Source organism: Echiichthys vipera, assembly GCF_963691815.1.
Source record: "Echiichthys vipera genome assembly, chromosome: 15".
Lineage (NCBI taxonomy): Eukaryota > Metazoa > Chordata > Actinopteri > Perciformes > Trachinidae > Echiichthys > Echiichthys vipera.
The window spans coordinates 9,926,926-9,937,213 of record NC_139840.1 but is presented as its reverse complement, the minus strand read 5'-3'; the positions used below and the strand labels follow the sequence as shown (position 1 = coordinate 9,937,213).

Genomic DNA, 10,288 nt, shown 5'->3' with positions numbered 1-10,288 from the left:
ACATTATTACACAGAAAAGTTAAAAGGATGCTGTAAAAAAAGTTTACAAAACAGATTTACTATCTTACAGATGAAATTTGATACATTTATCATCAGCAAACACACTGTTGTAAAGAAGAAGAAAAAATATCACACTGATGACAACAATGGTTGTTATTTATGATGTATTTATTATTGTCATAATTAATATACAAATAAACCGTTTAAGTATTGTGCACTCTTTTGTGGTTTTCATCTCATCTCATCTCATCTTCAGCCTCTTATCCGGGGTCGGGTCGCGGGGGCAGCAGCTTTAGCAGGGGACCCCAAACTTCCCTTTCCCGGGCCACATTAACCAGCTCTAACTGGGGGGATCCAGAGGCGTTCCCAGGCCAGTGTGAAGATATAATCTCTCCACCTAGTCCTGGGTCTTCCCCGAGGCCTCCTCCCAGCTGGACATGCGTGGAACACCTCCCTAGGGAGGCGCCCAGGGTTCATCCTTACTAGATGCCCGAACCACCTCAACTTGCTCCTTTCAACGCAAAGGATGGCTGAACTTCTCACCCTATCTCCAAGGGAGACTCCAGCCACCCTCCTGAGAAAACCCATTTCGGCCGCTTGTACCCACGACCTCGTTCTTTGGGTCATGACCCAGCTTTCATGACCATAGGTGAGGGTAGGAACGAAGATTGACCGGTAGACTGAGAGCTTTGCCTTCCGGCTCAGCTCTCTTTTCGTCACAACGGTGCGGTAGAGCGACTGCAACACCGCCCCCGCTGCTCCGATTCTCCGGCCAAACTCACGCTCCATCGTCCTCTCACTCGTGAACATAATCCCGAGGTACTTGAACTCCTTCACTTGGGGTAAGGACTCATTCCCTAACTTGTTGTGTTTTTTTTCACAAAAAGGGCCAAAGGTCCAGGAGAGCTTCCCTGCGTCAAATGTCTGGATTCACTTTTTTCTATTGGAGAACAATAACTGTAACTTTGTCATATACTGTCTATAAAACATGGAAAAGACAATTGTAAAATAGCCAAGTTTCCTCCGGCTCTTGACTTGTAACTTATGAGTCAAGTAACTGCAGCAGACACACTGCTTCATACACTATATATCTTAATAATCTAATATTTAAAAACCATTTCAGCCCGTCCATCAGACAGACAAACTGATACGTATACCTCAAATCTATCTTAATATCATTATAAGTTTATACTATTTTGCTCATGTTGCATATTCCTAAATGTCTTGAGTTTGATCGAAACTATCATACAAACAAATCCTTTGAATTCATGACAACTTGGTGACAGGCAGTGGTGCAGTGGAGCTCTGCACTAAAGCACAATTCTGACGTACTAGTCCTTATGTACTCGATGTGTTTACATACACTTGTACTCCACTACATCTCAGAGCAAATATTGTACTGTTCACTACACTGTTTAATCAATAACTATACTCACTGGTTACTTTGCATATTTAGATAATTATTACAAAATATTAACAACTAATAAAAGATGTATTTCATAGGTTAAACTACCCAGCAGCATATAAAGTAGAAATAATTAGCTCCACCTTTATTGGTTGCAACATGAAAATAATGTACACAATGCATCACTGATTATAATCCCATAGTTCATTCATTCATTCATTCATCATCAACCGCTTATCCCGGGGTCGGGGTCACAGGGGGCTGGCGATCCCAGCTGACAATGGGCGTGAGGCGGGGTACACCCTGGACAGGACGCCAGTCCATCACAGGGCACATAGAGACGAACAGAGACAGACAACCATTCACACCTACGGGCAATTTTAGAGTCCCCAATTAACCTAACACGTGCATGTCTCTGGACTGTGGGAGGAAACCGGAGAACCCGGAGAAAACCCACGCAGACACGGGGAGAACATGCAAACTCCACACAGAAAGGCCCAGGCCGGGATGCGAACCGTGAACCTACTTTTACATTTGGCACTTTGTGAATATTTTGATGCTAATACTTTTGCACTTTTATTTGAGTAAAGTTTTTAATGCAGGACTTTTACTAGTATTAGTAAAAGTACTAGTACTAGTACTTCTTTATATATATATTCTCAAGTACTATATTCTCGAGTACTTCTTCCACCGCCGTTGATGGTGATGGGGCCCCAGGGCCGCCTTATATGGTCCTCTGCCAATGCACGCAGATTACTTACAAGAAATGAGGTGTTTATGCCTTTTAGCTGGTCAATGTGAGACTGTGATACTAAAAGAGGCGACTGTGGCTCAGAGGAAGAGTGGGTCGTCCTCCATTCGAGGGATTGGCGGTTCGATCCCTCTGCCCCCGGTCCACATGTCCAAGTGTCCTTGGGTAAGACACTGAACCCCAAATTGCTCCCCGTGCTGCGCATGGGTGTGTAAATGTGGTGTGAATGGTTACAGTAGATTAGATGGTATGTAGATGTCCACTGCCATCAGTGTGAATGTTTGTGTGAACGGGTGAATGTGACAAACACTGTGAAAGCGCCTTGAGTAGTCAGAAGACTAGAAAGGCGCTTTATAAGTACAAGGTATATAAGTACAAAAGAGCCCTTTTCAGATATAGCTCGTGTATTTTGTTGAACCACCAGCAGAGGGCCTATTTTATACAGTTTCTAACAACCAAACTGAGCGTCCCCCCTGCTGCTGGAGAGAGAACAAGCAAAGGAGACCAGATCTAAGTGGAAACAGCTGCTAAGTCTGGTCGATAACTCATCCTGCTCTCTTTCCTCTATACAACATTAAATACTTTGACAGATAAAACGACTGTGCAACATTTACATAATACGTCACGTTTTATGTTCCCTTTAAACCATAAAATAAAACCTGTATATTAAAAGAAAAAAATGAACATGCGATAAAAATAGAATAAACGTATGCAAGAATTAGTAGAAAAATGTATGAGCCAGTGTCATTTTACTGCTGTAGCTGGTCGAGATGAAGCTGGATTTAAAATAATATATGTACTCAATATATGTATTTTGTATGTAAAATCATAATCTCAATTAATTATCAAGTACAATATTTCCCTTTCATATGCAGATTTAAATATTTAATCAAGCAAAATACCAGTAACTCAAAATTGTGCAGTATTTAATAAACTTGAGTAATTATTTCAACAGCTAGAAAAAACAGGGCATAAAAGACAAATGGAAGCGTAAATATTTATAAATCTAGTTAGTTAGTTCCCATTCAAACAACAACAACAACAACACATGAATTCGACTTGGTAACAGTGATTTATTTGTAACAAGCCAAGTTTACAGACATTTGAGACGTTAAAATAGATTTTGGAACATTGCTATAATCCTTTAAGTGCAAATGAGTACATTTCCCCAACTGAAAAATACTACCAACTATAAAATACACTTTCTATGCTATACATGGGGAATGTGTTGCCTGGAGGGGAAACTTATCAAAGGAATGCTTTGAGTTTGCAGAGATGATCAGAATGAAAGAGAAACACTAACAAGAGTTACAGTATAAAGAGAAAGTTTCCATGCACACTATTTGGTTTACAAGGCTAATGTGCAAAAGTTGATGCTTTTAAGACATTGAGCGATATCAATGTGATAGAAATGTCGCTAACTCGATGACTGATGAGTGCTCGTAGAGGCAATACAGTCACAGGCACTGCAAAGATGAGTTTATACATTCTAAATCTGGTAACGCTTTATTTTTACAGGCTTTCCAAATTCATTCCTAGGAGGTTTCCTGGAAAGAAACATATACTTTGGTACCAATTAGACAGTGATAAGTTGGTCAACTTCCAAGTAACTCCAAAGACTTTTAGTCAGGGCACAGCAGTGAAGGTCTGAACAGGTGAAATGTGTCTACAAACTAAACATATGAAGCATAAACTTTTCAATAGTGACTGAATGATGCAGTTCATGGAAATTCCTCTACAGGTCAACAATTAACTCAACACAATTAATTAAACTAACTAAAGTAAAAATGTCGCTAGTTTCCTAATAAGAACCAAACCATGTGTTTTTTTCCCAGGAAACTTTCAGGAAATGATTTTGAAATCATGAAGAAATTGCAGAGACCTGTAAAAGAAAGCATTACCCTAACTCTTTACTTTATTTCTATGCTGAGCGTTTAAATTTATTGCATCCTTTTTAGTCGATTCTTTATTGCAATCAAATCGGAAATGTAACTGGATAAATAAATACCCCTGATACTTTCTCCCGTAACTGGCCAGTAACCTGAGGCAAGGATAAATGAGCAGACGTTACAGCACTAGAATATTTCGACGTAATACCGCTTCTAAAAAAGCTAACCAGCTAAAAAATGTTGCAACAAAAAAAGCCAATATAGTTGCATTTTGTCATAAAACAGTACGTAGAATCTCTAACGTTATAAATTAACTTATAAAACACAGGAATGAGCCTTTTCATGGGGGAATTCTTGCTGAAGCGTGACACAAAAAGGCTGGAACATTTTACCCGCTGGGCGGCGGCGGCAACGTAGCTTATGATGACAGCTGACCCACTCTAACTGCACTGTGTGGGGGACACGTGCAGAGAAGACAGGCAGGAGGATACTTGAGGATCAAAGTGTCATTGCTGGACGTCAGCCCAGCTCAGGGCGTGCTGCCTAGGCCGTCCTTCTCTGCAGATATGGACTTGACCAGCTCCTCCACCCAGCGGACCTCAGAGGCCACCTGCTCGGCCAGGACCTCATAGCGGTTTTCCAGGCGCCCGTACTTGCGCTTGAGGATGTTGGCGGCCTGCATGGTGAGCCGGGTCTCCTCCTGGCTCTTCTTACGCTGGGCTTGGGTGCGCTGCAGCTCTTGGCGGATGTGGCTCAAGTCCTTGGAGATGCTCTGGTTCTCCTCTTTGTACCAACCCTCCTTTTCCTCATATATGGACAGCAGCGCCGCTACGTCCTCCCGGCATGAGCGCTGATTGCGCTCCAGATCCCTCAGGCCTTCCTCTGCTGCCGCGATCTCCTCGAGGACCTGGGAGAAGCGCTCAAAGTTGACGTAAGTGTTGTTGGGTGGCATGCTGGAGTGGGACTTTATGGTGTACTCCTTCAGACGAGTGGTCTTCAGGCGTCTGCGCTCAGTCTTGTGGTCTCTCTCCTCCTGGCGGACATTTCGCCTCTTGATCACCTGCAGAGGGAAAGATGTAGAGGTTTGAAATAACCAACCATGACAGATGTGTTATTTGAGAGCTGAGAATAATCTGATCATATATCAGCAGATATATATTTACATAAACAAACATGTGTGATAACGTTTTCTTAAATTTGCTTTATTAAAGAATACCAAATACCGCAGTTTATTTTTAAGACAGGTGGCATCATTTTGAACGATGTTTTCAAGAGTATAATGAATAATAATAATGAATTGCAATAATCTTGTCATGAAAACTCACCTTAATCCAGGGGTGCTGAAGACTGTCATCAATTGTCATTCTCTTCCTGGACAAAGAAAAATAATCCACTAGTGAGAAAATGACACAGCAGAGATTTTTTTATCTTTTGTTATAAAATCTGAAAAAGTTCGTACTTGGGGTCCTTGACCAGCAGGCGTCGTATGAAGTCCTTGGCCAGCTCGCTGGTGTTGCTGAAGTATTCCTCATCAAAGTCGTAGTTGACGGCTGAGATGTTGGTCAGGGTCTCCTGCTTGGTCTCGCCCAGAAATGGTGAAGCACCACTTAGCCTGCAGGAACACAGAGAAAAGGATTTGCTTTATTAAACAACATCGAGGAGAAGTGAAGTGATCAATTTTCCGATAAATGTCAATGATAAGTTGTGATGTGAAACATTACTCACAGGATGTATGTGATTACTCCGATGCTCCTGCAAGGAGAAGAAGCAACCGTGAGTGAAAACTGTCACAGTGGTCAGTATACAGCTTCAAAAACAACATGTTGACATCTTACCACATGTCTGCCTCCAGTCCAAGTGGCTCATAGTTGACTATTTCTGGAGCTGTAGAGCACAGAGGAATGAACACTTTAACTCAAACCAGATGTGTATATCTGAAACGCACTCATCCACTTTAACTTACTTGCCAGAGTGGGCACACACTAGCACAGAAAACTCATTTTTATAGTTGAACACTTTGATATTCAGGAAGGCGGAAACATGAACTTACCAACAAACTCTGGTGTTCCAAAAATGTTCTTGAACTCATTTCCTGCTTTGATCTGATGAGCGATCCCAAAATCAATCAGTTTGATCCTGGGGTTGGGCACGTTCTTGTCCAGCAGCATGATGTTTTCAGGCTGAAAGATGAAAAAATAAAGCTAAACATTAATGAGAGGACAAGTTTTTTTATGTAGTATACATGTAAACAGAGGGCGAGACACCAGCTAAGCTATAAATGTATATTTCTAAGATCTTCTGTCATGACATGCCTCTACTCTCTACCTAGCTCATCAAACAGAGGGCCTGGAGCGTCCACATTGGAGGGGTTATACGTGGCACACAGCAGCAGCAGCATACCATAATAAATAGTGATATATGCCAGCCAGAATTGGTATATGTTGATGGGAGAAGGTATCTGCCACTAGTAACATACTTATCGCAAGTGTTCTTTGTCAGTAAAGCAGCAACAGCACATTATTAATCAGCAGCAGGATAACATTAGGAATTTGCATATGTCATAAACTTTAAAGAGTGGTAAACCAGAAGCCATTTTTTCACTGTACTGCTTTATCAATTGGAAACAAACTGCACAACCGTAGAAACTTACAAATGTGTAACACTGCTAAAGGCATAAAAACTGAGCCATTTAATAACATCATATTTAAACTGTATAAAAAAAGAAAGATTTCTTGGTATTTGTTTATCAAAATATCTTTATAAGCTTAAATTGTTTTTTACAACTTTATATAATTGACACAATTTTCCAGATTTATTTGACCAATCATTACAAAACTTTTGTGTATCTTAACTAAATAAATTAATCAAATTATTGATATGAAGATATCTTGTCAGTTTCACCATGCAGCAAAAAAGCACCAAATAGCCAGGTAGTCTTACTTCCGAGATATTCTCACTAACACGTCAACTACAACTGTCCACCGAGAGCATCACAAACGCGCCCTCTTAACCGCACAGACCACTGACCTTGAGGTCAAAATGAGCGATGCGTTTGGAGTGTAGATAGTGAACACCGTCCAGGATCTGTTTGAGAAACTGGGTGGCCTCCTCCTCCGTCAGAGATTCCTTCTCAGCCAGAAAGTCAAACAGCTCTCCTCCGGACACCAGCTCTAGGATCAGGATCACGTCGGCCTTGTTTTCAAATATGTCGTGCAGGGTGATGATGTTGCTGTGTTGGATCTCCCGCAGGATGTTGACCTCGCGCTCGATCTCTTCGCGGCTCACCCCCCGCCGGCTGGAGGACAGCCGCCGCTTCTTGATGAATTTGGCTGCGTACTCGATACTTGTGCTCTTCTCCTTACATTTACGAACGATGGCAAACTGTCCGCTGCAGGGAGAAGAGCACAAAGGGATGGTAAAAAAAACAAAAAAGAATATACCTGTTTACCTCTTTGCATTTTTCCCAGCTTGCAGCATAGCAAAACTGTCATTGCTAGTTTCAAACCAGCACAGTTATCATTTTCAAACCAGCGCCTATGTTGTGTAAGTAGCAAATATACTTGCACCCATATGTGAACCCTTGGGTGTGTTGGGTCTTAATATGTGATGGGGTCAGGCACATAGCTATCTTGAAGCAGCTAAAAGTGGTTGCTCCATTGACCAACAAAAACCTGGTTAAAAGTCTAAGGTGCAGTGTTTTCCTGCTATTAAAAGGATGCATTATTCAGATAGTAATATTAGGGATGTGCGGACTGCAGTTATATACGCTGCCTCAGCATTAATCGATGGATCAAGCCGGCTGGTCATAAAAAATAACATTCTGATTAATAGTGGATGAGTGAAATAATACATCGTTAATAAGGAAAATATTAAATGCATTCTCTAAAATGTGAACAGAGCAGTGCAGTGCAGAGCTGTTGTTGGTCCATTTTTTGGAACCGTAACTTCACTGATAATTTCAGAGGCTACAAGTTTGGTTCCTTTTCCACTGTCAAGTTTATAACTACAGTTTTTAGTTTTGCTGCATAAATGTCCCCCATTTTCTGCAGTGATATTACTCCGTGCATTGAAACGTTTTCAATTACTGACAGCAGCCTCTCATCATTAAAATAAATCATTAAAGAAAGCACTCATACATCAATACAATACACCATTTAAAATGCAACAGCCTACAGCGACTGGTGGGGGGCAAAATAAGCCAATCAGCGCATCATGCTTGTCCATACACAAAGGGACTAGGTTGGGAAATACTAAACTAAGTAATGGATAAATAAAACAATTGAAATTAAAATGATTGTTGTCCAAGTAATGAAGCATAAAAAATGTGATGCTCAAACAGTACATGCGCAACAAAGAAATATATGTTATATATAGTTTTGTAAATAACATTACTGAATAGAGCAATAAGTAAGTGTGCAGGTGAGGACGGACATACATGCACGCACGCACGCACGCACGCACGCACCACGCACGCACACGCACACCAGAGGTGGAAAGGGACATTGAGAGGCACTGATGTCATCGTTTTGCTGCATTACTGCAGAAAAAAGTGTCTTGGGTAGAAAGTTGAGTTTAAACTTTTAAAATGTGATGACTCAGTTAAACTATCAAGCACAGTGGGAAATGGATATTAAAGGAAATGTAATAAGTTACTGACACATACTTCAATAATGTTCTGCATGGTTTGCATCTGGCATCAAAATGCATCTGACATACATCAGTATGTGTGATTTGATTACACATACTTAAAACTAAAAGCACTGGTAATCAGAAAAACACACATCTGTACACAGCCATACAGCTTGAAAGGAAAACTGCTGCAGCTTTCTGATACCTTGCTTAAAAAAATGTAATGTCAACTATGCAAATACTAACAACTAATTACAGTTTTGAAATCCTACCACGCGTGTCACATGACACTACGAGGCTCTATGGTGTCCTTCAAACTTAGCATACATGAATGAATCCTAAAGCATCATGAATGTGTTTTGGGAACGTTCACACTATTTGGAGCTGTCCTTCAGTGACCTACACTGACTACAGTGGTGATATCGGCCGGACAGTTCAGATACAGTACGTTTCAGATACAGTACGTTTTATCGGTGCAGACAGATGTCCGTCCTCCACAGAGCTGGGTCTGTCTGACGTTCCTGCCTGTAATAGGGAAGGTTTTCGTTGCCACCGTACTCTACGGGGGAGTTGTTGGGTCTTTGTTTATCATAGAGTGTGGTCTTAACCTAGTCTGTAAAGTGTCCTGAGATAACTTCTGTTATGATTTGGCACTATAAATAAAATTGAATTGAATAGAAGGAAAGACAATAAATGTGCTCAACATACCTGCCCAGCTCCTCTCCCATCTCATAATACAACTCAACATCCTCTTGCCTGAAGCCAGCCATGGTGTGCTGACTGGAATGATGATGTGTTGGGATTCACTGCAGTGAAAAATAAAAACATATAAACTCAATGAATAATGGCAGTGGTTGGTGTGGACGTGAAGACAGTGCCATGCAAGTAGATCTAAACTGTGACAGAAGCCAGGATTACTATCGTCCACCTCCATGAGCACCTGGGCTTCTTCCCTCCTTATTTGGAAACAGTCAGCACCGCTTCAGTTTGCAGAGACTCTCGGGCTGACGTCAGGCCTCTGCATACCAGTCCCACTGACATCATCTCCTGCCCCGGACGGCCAGCGCTCAGTTAAAGGGACTGGGATTCAAAAACACTACTAATACTTGGTGTTTCTTCTCATGTAAACCTTATTTGACGAGTTTGATATAAGCTACAATAGAAACAGGTTTATTTTAACCGTGTTTTATTATATCCCACACGGATGAGCGCTATAAAAGATGCTCTCTTTGCTGTGTTACATGCAGGAAGCCCCCCTTGAGAAAACAACATAAATGTCGAGCTTATAGCTACAAACACAAAAGAAACCCATGTCACATATAAACCGTGTTAACTAAAGGAATACAAAAACATTTAAAAGAAGAAATAAAGGCAACCCCAGCGACGGAGGACAGCTCAAGTTAGCTGATTAACGAGCTAGCTAACGTGCTATACAAACACCGGCTTTCGCTGTTTAGTGGTGGTTTAAGCTAATTTAGTAAGAAAACATGCGATTAATAACACTGAAATACTGACAGAGAGGTAAATACTTCATCAAATAGGATGTGAAAGCATGTAATGCTACACTTACAGTCTTGTTGGCTACGAGTGCAGCATTCCTCTTCCCAGTAGTTG

General features: G+C 41.2%; 1 protein-coding gene across 1 annotated transcript; it reads right to left on the bottom strand.

The window, feature by feature from the left end:
• Nucleotides 1–3,283: 3,283 nt before the first annotated feature.
• On the bottom strand, nt 3,284–10,288 carry dapk3 (death-associated protein kinase 3). Its single transcript, XM_083927698.1, has 9 exons — nt 10,245–10,288; nt 9,383–9,480; nt 7,073–7,433; nt 6,096–6,225; nt 5,881–5,929; nt 5,771–5,797; nt 5,505–5,657; nt 5,371–5,416; nt 3,284–5,105 (listed from the first exon to the last, which is right to left on the bottom strand). The coding sequence occupies exons 2-9, from the start codon at nt 9,442–9,444 to the stop codon at nt 4,575–4,577; spliced, it is 1,359 nt and encodes a 452-aa protein (XP_083783824.1). The 5' UTR covers nt 9,445–9,480; nt 10,245–10,288; the 3' UTR covers nt 3,284–4,574.

Bases quoted from the DNA above. Each gene is read 5' to 3' on its own strand.
- dapk3 (XM_083927698.1), bottom strand. From the start codon at position 9,444: ATGGCTGGCTTCAGGCAAGAGGATGTTGAGTTGTATTATGAGATGGGA. The intron at 5,798-5,880 runs GTAAGATGTCAA...TTCTCCTTGCAG, and splicing joins GGACTGGAGGCAGACATGTG to GAGCATCGGAGTAATCACAT. The intron at 5,658-5,770 runs GTGAGTAATGTT...GTGTTCCTGCAG, and splicing joins GGAGTAATCACATACATCCT to GCTAAGTGGTGCTTCACCAT.